At 35.5% G+C, this 19,273-nt stretch overlaps 6 protein-coding genes across 7 annotated transcripts; 3 read left to right on the forward strand and 3 right to left on the reverse strand.

The window, feature by feature from the left end:
• Window positions 1-309: 309 nt before the first annotated feature.
• Window positions 310-1,742, forward strand: LOC128881840 (RPII140-upstream gene protein). The gene is made up of 4 exons (XM_054133210.1): window positions 310-688; window positions 770-1,021; window positions 1,095-1,343; window positions 1,413-1,742. The coding sequence occupies exons 1-4, from the start codon at window positions 525-527 to the stop codon at window positions 1,531-1,533; spliced, it is 786 nt and encodes a 261-aa protein (XP_053989185.1). The 5' UTR covers window positions 310-524; the 3' UTR covers window positions 1,534-1,742.
• Window positions 1,531-7,428, reverse strand: LOC128881835 (twinfilin). 2 transcript variants are annotated; one of them, XM_054133204.1, is made up of 5 exons: window positions 6,854-7,428; window positions 6,665-6,742; window positions 5,637-6,296; window positions 5,445-5,563; window positions 1,531-2,198 (listed from the first exon to the last, which is right to left on the reverse strand). In XM_054133204.1, the coding sequence occupies exons 1-5, from the start codon at window positions 6,876-6,878 to the stop codon at window positions 2,028-2,030; spliced, it is 1,053 nt and encodes a 350-aa protein (XP_053989179.1). In that variant the 5' UTR covers window positions 6,879-7,428; the 3' UTR covers window positions 1,531-2,027. The 2 variants fall into 2 exon arrangements, with proteins under 2 accessions (XP_053989179.1, XP_053989180.1); XM_054133205.1 differs by lacking the exon at window positions 1,531-2,198 and adding an exon at window positions 2,631-4,910.
• A 182-nt stretch (window positions 7,429-7,610) lies between these two features.
• Window positions 7,611-9,093, forward strand: LOC128881842 (anaphase-promoting complex subunit 10). Its single transcript, XM_054133212.1, has 4 exons — window positions 7,611-7,857; window positions 7,961-8,079; window positions 8,188-8,440; window positions 8,607-9,093. Exons 2-4 carry the CDS (start codon window positions 8,055-8,057, stop codon window positions 8,896-8,898), a joined length of 570 nt encoding a protein of 189 aa, XP_053989187.1. The 5' UTR covers window positions 7,611-7,857; window positions 7,961-8,054; the 3' UTR covers window positions 8,899-9,093.
• A 115-nt stretch (window positions 9,094-9,208) lies between these two features.
• On the forward strand, window positions 9,209-16,870 carry LOC128881831 (uncharacterized). The gene is made up of 15 exons (XM_054133195.1): window positions 9,209-9,492; window positions 9,564-9,689; window positions 11,285-11,436; window positions 11,518-12,465; window positions 12,534-12,945; window positions 13,034-13,476; window positions 13,571-13,713; window positions 13,792-14,039; window positions 14,120-14,365; window positions 14,457-14,800; window positions 14,877-15,129; window positions 15,194-15,428; window positions 15,516-15,889; window positions 15,966-16,253; window positions 16,375-16,870. The coding sequence occupies exons 1-15, from the start codon at window positions 9,357-9,359 to the stop codon at window positions 16,731-16,733; spliced, it is 4,707 nt and encodes a 1,568-aa protein (XP_053989170.1). The 5' UTR covers window positions 9,209-9,356; the 3' UTR covers window positions 16,734-16,870.
• On the reverse strand, window positions 9,696-11,303 carry LOC128881838 (RWD domain-containing protein 2A). Its single transcript, XM_054133207.1, has 4 exons — window positions 11,176-11,303; window positions 10,620-10,841; window positions 10,074-10,520; window positions 9,696-10,007 (listed from the first exon to the last, which is right to left on the reverse strand). Exons 2-4 carry the CDS (start codon window positions 10,812-10,814, stop codon window positions 9,780-9,782), a joined length of 870 nt encoding a protein of 289 aa, XP_053989182.1. The 5' UTR covers window positions 10,815-10,841; window positions 11,176-11,303; the 3' UTR covers window positions 9,696-9,779.
• A 143-nt stretch (window positions 16,871-17,013) lies between the features above and the next one.
• On the reverse strand, window positions 17,014-19,267 carry LOC128881844 (testis-specific serine/threonine-protein kinase 1-like). Its single transcript, XM_054133214.1, has 4 exons — window positions 18,586-19,267; window positions 18,164-18,467; window positions 17,431-17,990; window positions 17,014-17,351 (listed from the first exon to the last, which is right to left on the reverse strand). Exons 1-4 carry the CDS (start codon window positions 18,679-18,681, stop codon window positions 17,208-17,210), a joined length of 1,104 nt encoding a protein of 367 aa, XP_053989189.1. The 5' UTR covers window positions 18,682-19,267; the 3' UTR covers window positions 17,014-17,207.
• Window positions 19,268-19,273: the final 6 nt, after the last annotated feature.

Here is a 19,273-nt window from a genome sequence, read left to right on the forward strand (position 1 = left end):
GATACATCCCTGACGCTCGGTACAGTGCGCATGCGCGAAATGGCGGCCATCTTGCCTACACTCACGCACACTAGCGATGCCAGCCAGGCCAGATTTTTTCGCGACGAACATCAATGAAATATACGCACAATTAAGAAGAGATGTCTTAATTACACCTGCATAATTTTACAAATATATTCATGATTTCGCGCTCATAGCCACAACAATTCTGGCTGGAAAAAACCCGGCTGCCTTCCATCACTGACGCACGCACACACACACACATACATACGAGCTTCCCTCTCCCTAGCACATCACTCGTGTACTCCCAATCATTTGTACAGTAATAATAATAATTGTAAATAATAATTTATGTTATCATTTATGTTATCAATGACAAACATTCAGTAATATTCACATTTAAACATAATTGAATCCCATAATGAACTGCAAAAGAACGAATTATTCTACCACATTGAATCGTTAATTCGTTGTCCACTGCTTATGCAACATAACCTAAAACTTGTTAACCAAGTAAAGAAAATATGTACAAAATGTTTCGTATAGCAATGGGTGGGAGATTGTTGTGCACTGGATTTTTTCCATTTTCTTCGTGGAATAACAATGACGACATTCCTAACGATAACATAGAATCTCTGAAAGTGGCCGAAATCGGTGCAGACAGATTAAGAAACATATTTAAAATGAAGTAAGACCATTTGAAACTTTGGTAAGAGTGTCTCAGTCTTCTCCTGTACAACTAACTGTAATTCTGCTTTTTTCCTAACAGGGATGGCCAAGTGACTAAAGAATTGCAATCGGTTATTAGCGTAGCGATAGGAGCCACTGTAGGAGGATTTTTCTTAGGCGGAATGTTGAAAGCTAGATTAGTACCGGAAACATTTATAGCGGAGAATCAGGCATCCAAGTTTCAAAATAAGTTCGACGCACAGAAACAATTGCAACTGAAATTTCTCACTGAATTCATGAGAGGTGGCATGAACCTTGCTTGGAGACTCGGAGCTTTTTGTTCTATGTTCCAGTAAGATTCATAGTATTCACATAGTCTTTTAGAACTTGCTACAAACATTAATTTGCGTAATGTTTTCTACCAGAGGCATGGCGACTTGCCTGTATGTGTACAGAGGGAAATACAGTATAAGTAATTTCTTGTACTCTGGTGCTTTAACCGGTTTTTTGTTTAAAGCAAATATGGGACCTAAAGGAGCAGTTGCTGGTTCTTTAGCTGGCGCAGTGTTGGGTTCCATATATGGTAGTTTAACGATATTGTTATTACATCTAACAGGAACCAAGATAGACAATGTTTATGAGATACACGCATCCACGATGAACGCAAGAAGAAAGTAAGTGCAAATAATATTATCTTTCAAACTAAGAAATTTTATTCTACTTAACTAATTGTTACTTTGCAGTGTCATAAAGACTATGTCTGGACCATATATATGCGAGGAGGATGAAGAACTTAGGAAAAGGTACAGCCAGAATGATCGTGTGAATAGCCTACCCGAAAACGAAATTGAAGCAAACATCTAATCGTCGTTAACAAATTGATATATTTAATACATGTAAAATAGTCTACATAATGTCTTAATAATTTAAGAATGACAAAACTGCAACAATTACTCTCGAAGTCAAATACAAAATAACTTTAGATATAAAGAGATTAATAAAGGGAACTTTAGAAATGATTATAGAATAATGAATTATGTATAAATCAAATAAATATAATATAATATTTCTTATTTACATCCTGATAATACTGCATCGAAGCGAACAAGTGTACAATATACATAGAATGCGATGCAGGTTGAAGCTAGAGTTACAGAATAGGCCTGATGATCAATCGGAAAAACAATATTTTATATCACATCCTTTCGTGATGCAATTTCTACGCATAAAACGTTATAATCCTAAAATGAATAATACTATTCCATTGCAAAAAAGATTTAAGACACAATCATTAAAAAGAATCACAATATATATATATATCTATCACGTTCGATTAATTCAACAAATTTAAAAAATATTTAAATTTCTTGTTCCGAAGTTGCTAAATCTTGAACCTTGGTCAAACGTTTTGCGCCTCTGCCTGGTGGACCCTTAGGTTTTGCGAATTTTGGCTGATGTAAACTGACTTTTGGATGCAACTCTTCTTGCAAAAATCCCTCAGTTAGTAATCTTCCATCGTCTATCTCAAGCTATACAACCCAAACATTTGAAAGAATAATTATTACATTGTATCAAAATCCAGAAGAAGCATCGATTACTTAAAAAAAAAAACAAAAACCACAAATTTGGGGAGAAAAGTGAGATATCTATTAAGGCCTATTCTGTAAGCTGAGCGAAACCTTAAGTCTCCTAAATATTTTAAAGTCTTAATCATAGTTACATACCCATCCAAGGATAGAATCATCCTGCGTTGCCTTAGAGACCTATTAAATTCTATGTAAATCATGACAGATGAAAAGAAACGAAGATTCGAATAGCGTTTGATGTTAACTTGAAAAATTAAAACAACAGATTGCGTAAGATTAGATTGCGTAATGCTTTATTATTTTGTAGCGTGTTTAGTATTGGCAAGATATACAATTTATTCAATCGTAATGAACCTACGGTTACGTATTAACAGGTTCGAAAGTAATGTTACGCTAGAAACTTACAGAATAGGCCTGGTGGAATCAATGTTAACTAAAATACACGTCCAGGCTGCAATGTGCGTTACGAAATACAGAACACATTTTTTGTTAACAGTATTTTTTTTTTCTTTTTTGAGCATTTTGCGAAGAACTTTTTTTTTTCTTTATCACTTTCTTTAGTTTGCTACAGGAAAGAAACGTGTGTCAAATTCTATGTTTTCTCTACGAGTAAATATATAGAGGACCAGTAAATAGGAACATAAGGTGAAACAACTTTCACGAGATTATAAACAAAAATATAGAGCTAATAAAATATATACGAGTACCTATGTTTAATATTCTTTTGAAATCTCTTCATTTCGAGCCCAACATCAAAGCAAATACATATATTTTAAATAAAAACGTTAATCGACATTTTGCTTACACGTTACTACTAGTTTATCGTTACTGTTGTTTCTTTTTGAATTAAATATATGCCAAGAATTTGACGCACTTTGTTTTACCATCTCGTTAAAATTAGGCCAGACCATTTTGGTGAATCGTTCGTTTGTGTCTTTGGACGAAAATTTTTAAAAAGTTTATAAAAAGCTACAAGAGTTTAAAAAAATACAGATCAGAAAAAATAGAATGCCTCTCGAATATCGTGCTGCTCGCTATATCAGATTACAGTCCCATTCGCTGTACATTTTACGCAAGGGAATGTTTTCTTAAAAACAATTTCAAAGTACGCTTTCCTCTACGCCTGCAATTCTCACCCAAATTTTTAGCGTACCTTTTAACAATTACATCAATAAATAAATAATAAATAATTGGAAGATATAGAAGGAACATATATAAATTGTCTCATCTATTCAAACAGTATCTGCGACTCTTTGACTTGTACAGCGAATGGGACTTACCAAGATCAGTCTTCGTACACATATTTGTGGAATCTAATGCTTTCGTACCATTTACAATAGTATAGAACATGATATATAATTTAATATGTATATAAAGTAACTAGTATCATCACTAGCTCGTGTTGGAAAATGATAATCGTGTGCAAAGAAAATATATCCACGTGTAAATGTGGCATTTGCACGTACTATCACTCTGCTATATCATTTTTCATATTTATATTACGCAGAGAAGTTAGGTGAGCGGCATCAGCTAGCTAGGGCACATGGAATTCTTTCCCTAACTCTCTAACAATCACATAAGGTATGCGGTTTACCACAGATATTTGTTTGAAACACTAAGTCTACGCTAGCTTCCTATACGTCCGTTCGAATGAATTTGAAAGTCAAGCCTTCGAGAGTTTTACTTAACAAAATTATTAATACAAAAAGGAAACTTATAGTACATATCACTTTTCCATTGGACTAGGAACTAATTTGCACAGTCAACTCACTAGATTTACCTTTCTCTTTTTTTCATTTTTAAGGGTTAAGAGTATAAGAGTTACGTAAAACATTTAAAAAAAAAAAAGTATTAACAAGGAACCATGACAAGACCGAAGAGATATTTCCCACGAAACTTTCACGCGTTGGTAAAAATGCAAAATCCAGTAGAAGGCTTCACTTTCAACGTCAAGCAAATCTCCATTGAATTTTTATGGTACTCTTTGTACGAGTAAATCATCCATCGTAGCATGGATCAACAAGAACTGTATCCTATGAATCGTGTTTATCGAGAACTGCTCGTAGTTGTCAAAAGACAGTTGAACGAGGTCTTAACGTGAGAATTTTGCTTTTAAAATTTAGAAAAATACAGTGTTTTTGGTCTACTCTGACTTGCTACATAGATATACGTATCACTCTGACCAATTAATGCTAAATATCAATAAGTATCGCTAATCAATAAAAATTCATCCTTTGCAAGACGCATTAGATTTCTCACTTCAAATCGCTTCGAAGAACAAGTGCAACTATATACGATGAGTATTGGAAACCCATTATATCATTTCGCATTAAATAACACATTCAATGTTAATATCGTATTATCACAAATTCAGAATTTTACGAAGGAAGAATGTCCAATGTGTAAAACATCGCACGTTAAAGCGATGCATTGCTTAAACGTGCGAGAAACATTTAAGAATTAATGGCAGACAAAGATACATGGAGTTGGTTAACTCAAGACACAAGAACGCTTCTGCTTTGATTTTTTCTCTGGTATAGATTGAGTAGGGGCATAGGGCGTCGATGGAGTTGCAGGAGTTATAGCAGCTGGTTCTTTTATAGTTGGAGGATCTTCTAACATGTCTGCCAACTCCTCACCACTATTTACTTCCAACTATTCGATCAAATTATTGCAAAAAAAAAAAGGTATAGTTTAATTTCAACATCATCGCATAGAAATCAGTAAAGAGTAAATTTACTGCAAAGGAGAAGATACGTAATGCAATAACTATAAATAATTACTGGTACACGTGATACTCCAGTAATTGTTTTGTATGTACATGTAGGTTCCATAAATGGAGAAAAAATAAGGCAATTGCTCCTAATCTCGACACTCAATTTATTTCTTTAATATCGTTGTTAATAATTTCAAGCATCATAGTTTCTATAATTAGTAAACTATGTACCGCAGGAAATTTATCGATAATCAGAACAATGTAATAATTGTTTTCAACAAGACAACGCAATAAAAGAGTGAACAAATGGCAGTGCTGCAGTTAGAACTGAAAAACTAATCTTAACTTATTTTTCATAAATGCATTAATACAATGTAATTAATACTCGATCTAATTAATATTCGAAGTTACAATTTCAAGAAACGTGTCGACAATTGGGACATTTACCTTACGTCAAGAACAACTTTACTCACTTTTTTAGTAATGTTCACTCCGAGCGATTGAATGAGATCCAGAAGAGGAGATTTGCAAGACGAATAGAGCATTCTTTCCTTGATACTACAGCTATATCCTGGCATACTATATATAAACACTGCAACATATATGGAACATTAGTTTATGGAAGAAGAAGTCTACTGATCGTTACGTTTGTCCGCTGTACATACCTATGCACTCCATGTAATCTCCTTCGTGCGTGTGCTTAAAATTGTACAGATGATATCTGGCTGAGTCGGATGGAACTTTTGTGGGTAATTTATCCAACGATACATCGCAAGCTATGACTAAATGTATCTTCTCCTCCTCCAAGTCAATCTTCAACTGAACGTATTCGTATACACCTTTGCCAAGCTCCGTGATTGCCTGTTTGGCTTCATCTGTTACAGGGAAGGCAACTCCGCTCAATGTCTGATGTCTCGTCTCTACACTGTAGTCCGTAGTAACTGTGCTCTTTTTGAGTTCCGCTAACTCTTCTTCCGCGGTAGTTAAAGGAGCAGGAGCTGCATCGTTTCTTTTGTATTTGTGGTAGCCATCTAATGTTATGTCTTCGGGTACAGTGCCACGCAGCTCTTCTTTTATGGAAGCCGTACCAAATTCTTGCTTTAAGGTGGCTTTGGTCGAAGCATAGAGCATTTTCTGTCTGACTGGGGCTGTATCGGGCGACCAGGATATGAATAACCAATCGTAGCCGGAGTCAGGCGATTTAGTATCGAGACGATAGAGAATGTATGCTGGCTGGTTCTCCACGATCAGGGGCTTGATCATTTTATCGTAGTCATCTTGCCACTTATTTGCTGGCTTCGAGAAGGCTGAAGGGGCCAATTCCTCTGTGGAACAAAGGAAGTTTGTTATGGATATTCTGTCTTGATGGGAACAGACTCTTGGTTATACTTGCAGAACATTTCTAGGTTCCTAAATAATTTGATTAGTCTTTGAATATACGAATCGAACCAGAGAATTGCTCAATAGTTGCGAAACCATTCCTAGCTTCCTGGCTAGGTGTTCTTTACACTACAGAGGACACTCCAAATTTACCATGCATGATATCTACGCATTGTTACAAAATTAAAGTTCCTCTACGATGCAAGCTACGACTTACTTTTCCTGTGCATTGCACCTTTCGCTCTGCATTCGAATACCTTCCGTAACACATTGTACGTTTCGACTTACTACTACACAACTCGAATCAACTCACCATTTTCTATAGAGACTTTCAACACTCGAATTTTCCCATCGCGACACTTGGCAAACAATTTTTTGAGCGCCTCATTCGCTGCAATAAAGAAATCTTTATCAGAGGTTGCAAAAGTGAGGTTAGAATCCGAAGAATATTTGCCAAAGCTTAACTAGGGTACTTATCGGATTTGTTATTATTCATAGACACCTTTTATCCCTGTTTGGTGTGACATGGTTCTTGGACAATTTGTTGAGACCTCTTTTCGTTGAAAATATGGTAGGAGAACTTTGCTGTACCGTGCTGTCGAGATCTATCGCGGAAGGACCACCACAAACACAAACAGAGCGTGTAAATGACTAGAAATGCGAGAAAAAAATGGAACGGATCCGAAATCAGGAGAAAACGACGGAGCAACCTGTAAAATGGCTTCCACGCGGTTTTTACGAGAAATAATCATTTTCCATGGAATCCTTTCCTACTTCATTTTTTTAATTTTTAGTTCATTCTTTGGGGACTATTTTGGAGAAATAATTAATGAGTATCATTCTTTCCTGGAATTTGTTTAAATAGAATTTTTCTCTTTTTCTTTGTTACAATTTTAGAGAATTTATTAATTGTTAATTGTCCACTCTTAAATTATCCTTCTTTCCAGGACTTCGTTTTTTAAATGTTTCTTTTTTTTTTTTGGTACAATTTTAAAAGAATACTTAATTGTTAATTGTACGTTAAATTATATGAATTCGTGGATTTCTGTAAACCTAATTTTTGTATGAACTGTATTTTCAAGTCCACGTTTGAAATATTTGAATTTGAATTTTTTTCCTTTCATAACTCCATTTTGTGGGGGGCGCCAAGGCCGCCAGTTTCGCGAACGTATAGATATTTCACTGGCCCCCAAATACTGCGCATGCGCATCACTCGTTTACCGCGCCTGCGCAGAACCATTCGCACACCAGGTTACTAAGGCCTTTCTGTAAACATTGACTAAAAATAATGCAAAATTGTCTATCCTTGTAAAAAATTCCATTATTCGTAACCTTTCACGAGTATTGATACTGGTTAAACAATTGTGTATTTCTTGTGGAATATTAGAAGGAATTAAAAGCGATCGAAAGTCCCAGTATCTTCATACATTCGTTGACTGCGTAGAGATAACCTCAATATTTTTGACAGATCTCATCCCAAAACATAACAAATCCGTGACCAGGGTGGTATGTCCTTTTCTATTTCGTGTAAAAATGACTCTATCTCGAGAATAACCTCTTTTTGTCAAATTTTAACAAATTTGAACAGTAAAGCATTAAAAACTTTCAGACCATCTGAGTCGCTGTCATTATTATTACACATCAAAATAAACCATCTAAAGATGCCACTGTAGAACTCAAATGTATACTACTAACAATTAATTATGAGCAACAAGACTGGTAATGGAGGTAAACCTTTTTCTATGAACCTTCTTTTTTTATGCTTAATGTTTATTATAGAAGATGAAACGATTCCCTGATAAGCACTTCGTTAATTCTGTTACTTTATTATTATAGGAGAAGTGGATCCCGTTCAGGAGGAATTAGCTGGTCGTGTACGGGAAGTAGGAAACCAAGCAATTTGGAGTTTGTCTAGCTGCAAACCTGGCTTCGGCGTGGATCAATTACGCGACGATGTTACAGAAACGTATTGGCAATCCGACGGACAACAACCACACTTAGTAAACATACAGTTTAAGAGGAAAACAACTATACGCGATATATGTATTTATGCGGATTACAAGCTGGATGAAAGCTATACTCCCAGCAGGTACGAAATCTACATTTTTTAATCCACAATGAACCTCTTTTATTTATCTCTCTACTATTCAATTTGTGATTATGCCATAGGTAATGTTGCTTACATGCTTCTCTAAGACGTATCCAACTGAATATTTTAAGTACGATAAGCTTCACCCTAATGTGTGTGTTTCTAGGATAAGTATAAGAGCAGGTACAAATTTCAACGATCTCCAGGAGGTAGAAGTTATGGACCTGAACGAGCCAAGCGGCTGGGTCGTGATTCCAATAAAGGACATAAACGACAGGCCCATCAGGACGTTCATGATACAAATAGCTGTGATAACCAATCATCAGAACGGACGAGACACGCATATGAGGCAGATTAAAGTTCACAGTCCGACGCAGGATGTTCTCGGACCCCCAGCTCCTTACATCCCAGGCCAGTTTCTTACCAATGAATTCCTACGCTACGCTACAGTTAGATAAAATTTAATAATACACGTACATTATGCTGTATGATATTATTTCATTGTTATCAAATAAAAATTGTGTATAAAGAGGCCATAATTCCATTTTGTGCATTACACTGCGATGAGAAAGAAAATATTTTTCTTTTATACACTCTATTAAAAACTGTATCTAATCCAAATTAAGCAATAAAGTGTCTCAGTTGTGATTTAATTCTTCGTCGCTTACAAATTTTGTTCAATAGTATTATTACTACCCAAGGGTAAATAAAGTACACATCGAAAGCTAATTATAAGTTTGAATTTAAAATTTTCCAGTTGTGTTTGTGTACATACGCAGCATATTCGAATTTGGAGGATCTGAAGACAAGAAGAAAAAAAATATAAATACAGAGTTTACAGAGTACGTCTTTCCTCTCATCCACGAGACGTTCTTATGAATTGATAATCCCAGTTGCGATCTGTCTTCGTGCGAAAATGTTGATAAATCTCTCGCTAATTTTTGTATTTATTAATTCAATTAATTGTCAGGTACATTTGCAAAGGAATTATGCTCCGAGTACTGCGCTTGAAGAAACGACCAATCTTTTTGAGAATTTAAGAGCTGACTATGGTACAAAATTTTTAATTAAAATACAATATATAGGTATTATTATAGATTATAGCTCGAAATATTATTTGTAGCTCTTGCAAATTCGAACGAAGATGCATTGTCTAAAATCCACGGAGAAGTCACGAATCACATGAGGAATGTATTAAAAAAATATTCTGCTCGTTACAAAAGAGAAACACCAGAGGTTCCCAACAAAGGTACGTACTCATTACGGATAGTGTCAAAATGATTGTAAATTTTTAATAACATTATTTACATAATGATTGTAATAATTTCATTGCGTATTATTACTCTGGGAGTTCGCTGGTTTTGCCGTCGATACCAAACAGTTCCTTGAAAACATGCTGTGACTTATGCTCCGTTAAATATTTCAACAGTTGGCCCATATCATTGTGGCGTTCAGAAGTAGCAAAAGATATTTCTTGAAAGTCTTGAAATTTCTGCACATCATCCTTACAATTTTCTTCCTTCTCTAATAATCTTATTAGTATTCTGTGCCAATTCATAGATTTGATCTAAAAATCAATTAAAATTCAATTTCCTGAAATTGAAACTTAAACAAGCGTAGCGAAGGCTAATACTTTCTGCCAGCAGTAGTCACAGTCCTCCAAAATTCCTTCCAGGCAAATGACACCTGGTTTCCCTGCCAAGCAGAAGCCAGTGATAGAATTTTCTTTCGCCAAACTGGCTATGTCTTTTCTCTTAAATTTGCTATAAATATGATGACTATATATCCAATATCTAGCAAAAGTCACAGGTCCGGTCTGCTTGTGGCCTCTGTCTTCGCTCTTATCATCCTTTCCCTGATTTCCATCCGATACAGCAACGTAATCGTCGGCATGATCCTGCAGCCACGATATTAACGCGTAGATACATGGCTCGTTGTCCTCTTGGCGTTCGAGAACATCACCCAGAGTTTGGTTCAAACACAGCTGCTGAGTTCGATGCAACAATGAACTTCTCGCATAAACCTCTGGCTTCTCTTTAGGATAGCTAGCTGACAAGCTAACCAGCAGTTCAATCGTTCCCTGTAAAGGGTACAAAATGCTTCATTTTTATAGATATTATATTAAGTGACAAAGAAACATACAGCTCCATCCTGCAAAAGTAATGTTTCTCAATCTTACTCCATTAATTGGAAGCTCAATGGAATACTCCAATCTCTGAGGAAGATCTTGCTTAGGATTCTGAATAAAATCATTGATATCGGCTAGTGTTCCATGGTCAGCGATAGTTAATTCTTTAGGATAAACAGACTCTAGTACTTCCAACTCGCAAACCTGCTTACTTAAATTTTGTCTTATTTCCTCATTCGTGAACATATCGTAAGCCAATTATATACCTGTAGACTGCAATTTAATTATTTATTTATATGATACCAAGAAATGCTACTATTTTACCACTTTAAAGTAGCTGTTTTCAAAATGTTATTCTAACATTAATTTCATCTACAGAATTTTACATTAAATTCAAAATGTAAATGCAAGCAAATTTTAGCTGTCCTACGTGATTCTACATGCATATTGCAGTAATTTTTATTGTTTTGGCCAGTTGTATGGTCACATATATGGTCAAGAACAATGTAAAAACTGGTAAAAACAAACAATTTTGAGGTTATGTTGCCCCAGCTTGTTAATTTCAATAATACAAAATAAATTTATATAAAGTTTATATATCACATACAATGTCCACGTGCTTTTAACGTATGGTAGTAAATTTAAATATCTTCATACAGTCTCAAATTTTGTGTATTTTATACATTGCTCATAAAGTAATCTGTGATATTTTTCAGGTATTGATGTACTGAATGGATTCCAAAATTTTGAACAATTAAATTTCACCGATGTCCAAGATATACTTTTCTTTTCTCTTCAAAACAAGCTCCAGCTGAATTGGTTCACTGTGATTTTGGACAAATCCAAGATATCTGTGTACCAGATAAACGTATGTTCCAGTAATAATCATAGTGTTTAAACAACGCAAGCTTATAATATTTCCTTCTTATAAAAGCAAAATTGATTTCAGAATCACACCTTCCAACATGTTGCGGCTTATGCTTTGCCCAATGCCAGGCAAATAATCGCCCATACCTATGCATACGAAGCTTTCTTAATAGCCCAAAGTCAAGACGATTCGATCCTCATTCTGCGATTCATGGAAGTCGAAGAGAAATATTATATGTATCTCACGCAAGATATCGAATACAACGATGTAACTCATCTGACGACTTGGCAAGGAATCAACCAACTGTTCTTAGCCATTGCATCGCACTCCAACATTTCAATTTTCATTTGGTTCAACGATTACTTTGATCTAGCGCAAGTGATAAATCATGGTACCAGTAAATTGATCCCTTTCTGCAGCAAAGGATTCATGTACCTCGCAGTAACTGGACCCACCACCTTAATTCTTAAGCATTCTCTGAGGTCTAAAGAGTTTGAGGTGACTCAGAGATTACCATCGAGTCAAGATGTCTCATCGTTTCAATTAATAGAAGGCCATTTCATAGAACATTTTCTGTGTCTTTCCATGGAGTCGTCTGTAGTTATATACAAAGAAACTCACGACCGTTTCATTCCCTTCCAACGTATCTCTCCTGTAAAATTCGCAGTGCCAATAATCTTCAACAAAGCAATCGTGCTGTTAGCTTTCTACAAAGACACAATATCGACTTATCAGTACGATGGGTGGAGATTCGTAGAATTAAATATAAAGTTAACAGAGATTCGTCAATTTCGTCAAATAGTATTGCATGGAAAAGAGTTACTCCTGATGGAACACAAAAACCATACGTGGTCACTAAAGCAACCAGTATGGACTGATAGAAAGTCCTACAAAGATTTGCAAGAAGAAATAAGAGCGTGGATTGTCAATGCTACAAATACAGCTCGAAGAACATCAAAAGTAATACCGGAATCAAAGGGTCCCATCAAAATTCTAAAAGGTCACATTGATCAGATTTTCATTCGCAATGTAAGACTTTACGAAATATAATAAATTAAATTAATCGAACACTCTTGAATCTTTTAATATCTTTACAGATAAATGAACATAACTCGCAAGCATTGAAGGATGTGTCGAAGCAGTATAAAAAGGTGGTTTCGAAGCTCCAAGAACAAAAAGAAATTATGAATAACAAGTTACTCTCTGACAATGTAACTTTACCTTCGTTACACGTAAAGAGTGTTCGTGTTAAATGTAAAGCGAAATGCAAAGTCAAGCGTCTAAATATCAGAGAAAATTCTGATCTCCTGTCTAAGTTAAAAATGAGAAACAACAGTGATAGCACACGAACTTTCAAAGCTGTAAGCGTTAAAGAAGTCAAGAACTCTAAATGTCCACTGTTTAGTTTTCCGATAGAAGATGTGATTGTTGACAAGACTATTAATGGGGTATCGTTGGATGAATTACAAGCGAACACTCTGAAAGTGAATGGGAATCAAGAAGTCTCAGGTGAAACTCCTTGGCATTCATTCTCTGTATGAAATTAAATTAAATTACAGTTTATAGAAGTTTATACATAAAATGTGTTATATTACAGGAAAACATATTTTCTACCATATAAATGTAACGGACGCTTTCATGCTGTTAAATATTGCCAAGGATTTTATAAAACAAGAAGTACACGCAAAGGAAATAAGAGTGAAAGAATTAAATGTAACAAGCGACGGAGTCTTGTTATCGTTAAATGGTCCTTCCACGACAATGAATGGCTTGATTAAAGCGTCTAAAATAAAAGTGAAGGGCATTATTAATTTAAGCGGGCCAATATCTGGGGATTTCGCAAAGCCATTGTCACCTGTAATGACAATCTCTGAGCCGATGACTCTAGAAAGCTTAACTTTAGCCAACGCTAAGATTGAGCATCTAAAAGCAGGAAACTTGATTGCGAATAAGGCTGGATCGGTCAAAGATATTTTGTCTAACGCAGTATCTCTACATAACAATGTACCTGTGTCTCTGGTACTTTCTACTGATCGCTTGGTGGGAAGAAAATTTTTAATAAAGCTAAAAACATTTAAAGTAGATATATCGACTAGTAAATAATAAGAATTTCTTTATTTAAACTCTAATTTAGAATTGGACCCATGTTACTTTTCATGGATCTCAAAACTGGATCACTGCTAATTCTTCGCACAGAGTTAATATAACTGGAAGAAAACGCATTCTTCATAACGCAGAGATACGGAAGTCTACTTACAAGAATTTAAAACTCCCAGAGTATGGTTCCTTGATATTTACTGTAATTAAGAAATCAATATTTGTTTTATATGCGAAACATGGTTTCTTTGTCTGAAGGATCGAAGCACCACTGTGTGGCACCACCATAATCGCACCTCGAATAGAAACTACAGTATTAGCAGTCAATGATATTACTGTGAAAAGACTGAAGAGTTCTCGTGTCCTTGGAAATCTTGGCGAGAGATATTTCACTCAGAATCTAACATCCTTTTTCAAACCCTTCGACTTGGCTGTCAAACGTTTTTATCACAATGTCACTGTGAAAGATATGTCTGCGACATACATGAACAATGTGGACTTAACAGGTAAAATTGAGCTACTTTGTAAATTACATGATTTCCTTAATTATAATTAGTAATATTAATTTTTCTCTTAACTTGCACAGAGATAAAAAGACTTGCCAACTTGTGGATCGAGCCCAACATTCTAAAATCTTCAATCGAGACAAATTTTGTAGTTAATACTCTTCGAACACCTGTTCACTTTCGCACAGAACTGCCCAAAATAATAAAAAACATAATATCAGAGAAAAATATTGATGTAGTCAGCGTTAACAATGTAAATCTCATGGATTTCTTGGCAGATGCAGTCAAACTCGAAGACATGATATCCTTAGGAAATATAACATTCTGTGAGCAATGATTTTTAATTACTATTATTGGTCATTTTGTATAATTCATTGGTAAATTATTTATGTATAATTTAAAAAAATTTTTTTTCAGACAATGGATTCACAACAAATCATATATATACTTCTCATCTCCCATTAAATTTGATGCAATTGGAAGAAAATACTAATCTGTATAAAAAGCAAATTTCTGGAAATATAGAAGCGAATGAAATAAATTTGCCATATTTTGTTTCGCACGAAGAAGATAAAGTTGCACCTAACATTCTCATTACTGGTTCCGCAATACTTCCAAGAGAACCATTGATAAAAAATATAAACGACATCAATTTAGAAGGATTGCTTGCAAGAACTTGGATGGCGACACACTTTACTATATTTCATGGAAAAAATCTACATGTTACAAGTGCAGCGATGAAAAGAAGCAATGCCTGGAAAGTGAGCAAGTTTCATTATTTTAGAAGCTTTCCATTGCAATATTTGATCTGCGATGTACAATAACAATCCATTTCAGAACTCTTCGAACACCTTAAATCCTGAAACATGGATGAATATCTCAAAACGTTTTCTAAGTAAAACAAGACCGCAGGAAATAATAGTTTCTGGTTCTCTGAAGAGTGTCGAAGCACCTGTTATCATGGGTTCAAACACTTCAGCCATAAAGTCATTCGTTTCAGATTTTAACGATACATTTGATAATGCCTTAGTAAAACACAAACAGCAAAAGGTCGAGGCAAAATGGACATTTAACAAATTGAAGATTCTAGGTAATAAGTGATACGACAAATAGTCATTCTCATTATTCGTTAATTCCTTCTTTTATCGATTCAGACAAACTGCATGCAAGGGGGAACATTAATAACATGAATCTTAAAACTGATGTCATGAGACACGATATTCAAGAGAATATCGTAACTGGTAAGAAAACTGTGGTAGTTCTAACAGCAGAAAACTTGAGTGGTTTAAATTTTGATGAATGGGCTGACAATGCTTTGATGCGAACAAAAAAGTTTACGATTGTTAAAGGGAGAAAAAGTTTCAACACTGTCACTATCAACAATATGAAGTAATCTATCGAATAACTATTATTAATAATTGCACCTGTTGTTTCGTTACGCGTTTATTTGAATATTAACTGATATTTATTACACAGCGTATCTGGCACTATAATGGGACGCAATATAGAGAAAGCATTATTAAAGTCTGCAGACCAAACACTCCTTGGTCTGAAAACAATTCAAGGATCATTGCATGCTTCGAAGCTTGTTATCAATGGCTTGGTAAACGATGTAAACTTGACTGACTTGATAAACCGTCAGTTGAGGAAACAAAAGCCTTCGCAAGTGATACGATCAAGAGTAGACATACAAAATTCTTTGAAGATTTTTGGAAGTCTCACATTAAATGATTCTTACGGAAAGGCAGAGTTGAAGGAGTCTTACAAAACTTATTCAAACATAGCACCTGTCGCAGAAAAAATGTGGAGATATTCTAAAACATCTGAGACGATGAATGTAGCACTACGAAGTGAGTTATCATTCCCTTTGTATCGTTACATTCTATTTTAATTAATTTCTACTTTTGTATTTCATTGCTGCTACAGATCGAGCAGTTTATATAAACAAATTAGAAGTTGTGAAAGAAACGAATGTCATCGATGCTTCCAACAAAAATGTAACACTTCAGAAGGATCGGTGCACAGCTACCAACTCTTCCAAACTTTGTGCCAGCGAGCACATAGTAAACGCCCTTCTTGAATCGAATCCAAACGACTTTGTATTGATAAAATCCATTTCGTTGAATATGGAAGAGTTTATTGTTTGGATAAAGTTCGATTCTGTTTCCATATATTCGTACAACAGTGCAACGAATGGTCTTTCTCATTTAAAAGGTATTTATTTTATTAATGAGAGCAATACCCATTTTGGGCAAAAAAAAAGAAAATGTTATAACACACGAAGACTATTATTAAAAATAATAGAAGACTTCTTTTACTTTAATATAATTTACAGATTTACACATTCCAAATATAATCGATGGTTTCGTGGAGTCGATGTTCCACTCCCTGTGGATTGTTCTACGATTGAGTTCACAAACCCTGGTGCTACATTATCAACCGTGGAACGAGGTGCAGGAATACGTTTTACCAGTCACAGACGTGTTTACTATGAGCAGGTCTCCAAACGACCAGCTATTATTATTTTTATCAGACGGTGTCTGGAATCTGAAGGGCCTGGAAAGCCCTCAAAATATCATCAAAATTCCTCTCAAAGGAGAAGTGGAGACCTTCGTCGATGGATTCAACTATTATATAAAATGCAGACACACGAGCAACGCAACCTTGATGAAGGCACGATACATAGGAAATTAAACGCTGCATTAATTAGTCACAGCATTTTTAATATATTATAAATGTATATTTACTAATCTAAGTTCGTTGCACCATATAGCGCTGTTATGTTAAAATTTGTTTGCCTTGAATAGTATGCAATGAAGAATTCTTTATAATTATTGCAGTATAATATAAAATAATATAAGTGTAAATATAAATGTTTAGCTGTTCTTACAAAAGTAAGTATTTCTGTATTTTACAAAGAGTCTATCGAGGGAGCTAAAAAAGTTTAAATGCCATGTAATACTTCAGAGATTATATATTTGCTCTAAAAAAGTGGACCAGCTGCGATGGAAGACAACGCCACCTGAAAAGCAAAAGAAGTTGGTAAACAAACCGAAGATTAACAATTTAGATCAATGTTTCTCAAACTTCCTCCTAAAGAAAATAATACAAAGAATAAGCATTTTTATTCCCCTATATAATATACTTCTTCTTCTTCTTCTTCTTTTTCTAAGTCGCCAGTTTGAGAAACATTGCTTCGAACAGTAAAAAGAAACAAACTTTCGCAGCTTTCTTAAGAACAGTGACTTCTTCTGGTTTGGCTTTATTCGCAACCACCTCAGTCTTTTTCTTCTCCTCCACTTTGAACATTTTCTACCAGAACAAATGCTTCAACTTTACATGTATCTAAATTATCACACATTTCTTAAACCATGTAGTTTCAAGTCCTTACAGGATCCTTCTTCGAGAACTTCTCCTCCATCTTCTGTCTTTCTTCTATTGCATTATTCAGAGCAGTCTGTTCCGCAGGAGTGAGTACCAGAAGTCGAGGATCCATGGCGATCCAGTCGCTGCTCAGGATCTGCTTCAAAGTCCAACGTTTGGTTGGTACGGGCTCCAGAAGAAAGGTCACCAACTTCTTAACATTTTCACTCAACGATGGTGCAACCTTGCTGCGAAACTTCCACTTGCGATTTCTCTGTTGCTCGTACAGCCTTTTGATGTCTGTGTCATCAAATGGCATCGCTTTGTTCAGGAGAATATACAATATAACTCCTAACGACCAAATGTCAGCCATCTTTGGGCTGTACGGAGAGCCACGAAGGATCTCTGGTGCAGCGTATGACAGGGAACCGCAGTAAGTGTCACTGAGAACTTGCTTTCCACGGTTGTCAATCACGTAACGAGCAAACCCAAAGTCAGCGAGCTTCACATTGTAATTGGAGGTCAGGAGAATATTCTCACACTTCATGTCACGGTGAGCAATCTCCAATTCGTGTAGGTACTGGAGACCTGGAAGAGAAATGGATGTAGCGAAAGCTTTATGCTCCTATCCTCTGTTCTAAACATGCAGAGAAACTGCTTCGCTGTCATCAAACTGCTTCATTTTCATAGAAAATCCAGAAAGGAACCCTCTATCTAGGGCTCTGGAGCAGAAGACACCCTTGATTCTATATTGAAGTTACCAAGCACGAGCTGTCTGATCCACACGCGTGCCTGGCCTTCTGCAACTACGCCATTCTTCAGAATGAACTCGAGAAGATCTCCGTTCTCAGCGAATCGCATGAATATGAAGTACGTGGTTCGCCTCTGGAATATGCTATGCACGTGCACCACGTGGGGGTGGTTCAACTTCACTAGGATGTCAAGCTCCCGGGGCAAGAATTTCCTGACAAAGTCCCTTGGAGCTTTCACGGTGTCTATTACTTTGCAGGCCAGTCTGCTGTTTCTGTCAGGGTCCGATTCTGTTTTGTATTCCGCTAGATAGACCTAAAATTTCATTTTTAAACTGCGTTAGATAGATGAAGAAAGAATGAACGCTCTAAAATTAATTGTCTTATGTGCTAAGAACTCATTCAAAGTTTGAATTTGTAATTGCACAATTTACCTTTGCGTAAGAGCCTTCACCTAATTTCTTCAGGAACTTGTAGCCACGCGCGAATAAAACGGCTTGTTCGGATGAGGTCTGATTCAGATCCGACATGAGATCTCAGGATCCTTTGGTGACATCCTAACGCCTCTGTTACCATAATTCACGATTAATTACAGTTTTTTCGTTTCTTGTTCTCTTAAAAACAAATTTTACTCTCGTTAATAAGTTTTGTAAATTTAGTTTGCACCAAGGGGATTTCTAAGGATAATCTCTTATCTCGTTGAAGTTCCTACTTGTGGATCTTTTACTGCATATCTGACCTCGCTTTTACCAAGGATTATGATATATTAATTACGTGTGACTGATTAACAAAAATTTCTCTTGAGTAGGATGCTTTACTGTGTCATTGCTAGATATTTTAATTTGTCCTTGTTTTACAGCTTTTGTTACAGGAATGGAGCGGAGGGAAGTAGAGTTTTGGAAGCGAAGATACCTGTCTTTACTTAACCATTTTGTGTAATTTATATCTTGCTTGAAAAAGAGCATGACAAAGGAATTCATAGCCTGCTAGGGGTGGTTGATTGTTTATTTTAAACTTCAGAGCAGTACAAGTCTATTTTACATGACGATACCTATATATATATAATAGAATGGTCTATTTAATAGTAAACTATAAACAAAAATTGTATTACAACCTATATAT

This window comes from Hylaeus volcanicus, chromosome 9 (genome assembly GCF_026283585.1).
Source record: "Hylaeus volcanicus isolate JK05 chromosome 9, UHH_iyHylVolc1.0_haploid, whole genome shotgun sequence".
Lineage (NCBI taxonomy): Eukaryota > Metazoa > Arthropoda > Insecta > Hymenoptera > Colletidae > Hylaeus > Hylaeus volcanicus.

Excerpts from the sequence above, each read along its gene's own strand:
- LOC128881842 (XM_054133212.1), top strand. The coding sequence starts at position 8,055 with ATGAGCAACAAGACTGGTAATGGAG. Across the intron at positions 8,080-8,187 it reads CAACAAGACTGGTAATGGAG|GAGAAGTGGATCCCGTTCAG; the intron begins GTAAACCTTTTT and ends TTATTATTATAG. Across the intron at positions 8,441-8,606 it reads GAAAGCTATACTCCCAGCAG|GATAAGTATAAGAGCAGGTA; the intron begins GTACGAAATCTA and ends GTGTGTTTCTAG.
- LOC128881844 (XM_054133214.1), bottom strand. The coding sequence starts at position 18,681 with ATGTCGGATCTGAATCAGACCTCATCCGAACAAGCCGTTTTATTCGCG. Across the intron at positions 17,991-18,163 it reads GATCAGACAGCTCGTGCTTG|GTCTCCAGTACCTACACGAA; the intron begins GTAACTTCAATA and ends TTTCTCTTCCAG. Across the intron at positions 17,352-17,430 it reads AGTTCTCGAAGAAGGATCCT|AAAATGTTCAAAGTGGAGGA; the intron begins GTAAGGACTTGA and ends TTGTTCTGGTAG.
- LOC128881840 (XM_054133210.1), top strand. The coding sequence starts at position 525 with ATGTACAAAATGTTTCGTATAGCAATGGGTGGGAGATTGTTGTGCACT. Across the intron at positions 1,022-1,094 it reads GCTTTTTGTTCTATGTTCCA|AGGCATGGCGACTTGCCTGT; the intron begins GTAAGATTCATA and ends GTTTTCTACCAG. Across the intron at positions 1,344-1,412 it reads ACGATGAACGCAAGAAGAAA|TGTCATAAAGACTATGTCTG; the intron begins GTAAGTGCAAAT and ends GTTACTTTGCAG.
- LOC128881838 (XM_054133207.1), bottom strand. The coding sequence starts at position 10,814 with ATGTTCACGAATGAGGAAATAAGACAAAATTTAAGTAAGCAGGTTTGC. Across the intron at positions 10,521-10,619 it reads TTGAGCTTCCAATTAATGGA|GGAACGATTGAACTGCTGGT; the intron begins GTAAGATTGAGA and ends TACCCTTTACAG. Across the intron at positions 10,008-10,073 it reads GTGACTACTGCTGGCAGAAA|ATCAAATCTATGAATTGGCA; the intron begins GTATTAGCCTTC and ends ATTGATTTTTAG.
- LOC128881835 (XM_054133204.1), bottom strand. The coding sequence starts at position 6,878 with ATGTCACACCAAACAGGGATAAAAG. Across the intron at positions 6,743-6,853 it reads ACACCAAACAGGGATAAAAG|CGAATGAGGCGCTCAAAAAA; the intron begins GTGTCTATGAAT and ends TCTTTATTGCAG. Across the intron at positions 5,564-5,636 it reads AGATTACATGGAGTGCATAG|TGTTTATATATAGTATGCCA; the intron begins GTATGTACAGCG and ends TATATGTTGCAG.
- LOC128881831 (XM_054133195.1), top strand. The coding sequence starts at position 9,357 with ATGTTGATAAATCTCTCGCTAATTTTTGTATTTATTAATTCAATTAAT. Across the intron at positions 12,466-12,533 it reads ATCAGATTTTCATTCGCAAT|ATAAATGAACATAACTCGCA; the intron begins GTAAGACTTTAC and ends ATATCTTTACAG. Across the intron at positions 13,477-13,570 it reads TACTTTCTACTGATCGCTTG|AATTGGACCCATGTTACTTT; the intron begins GTGGGAAGAAAA and ends ACTCTAATTTAG.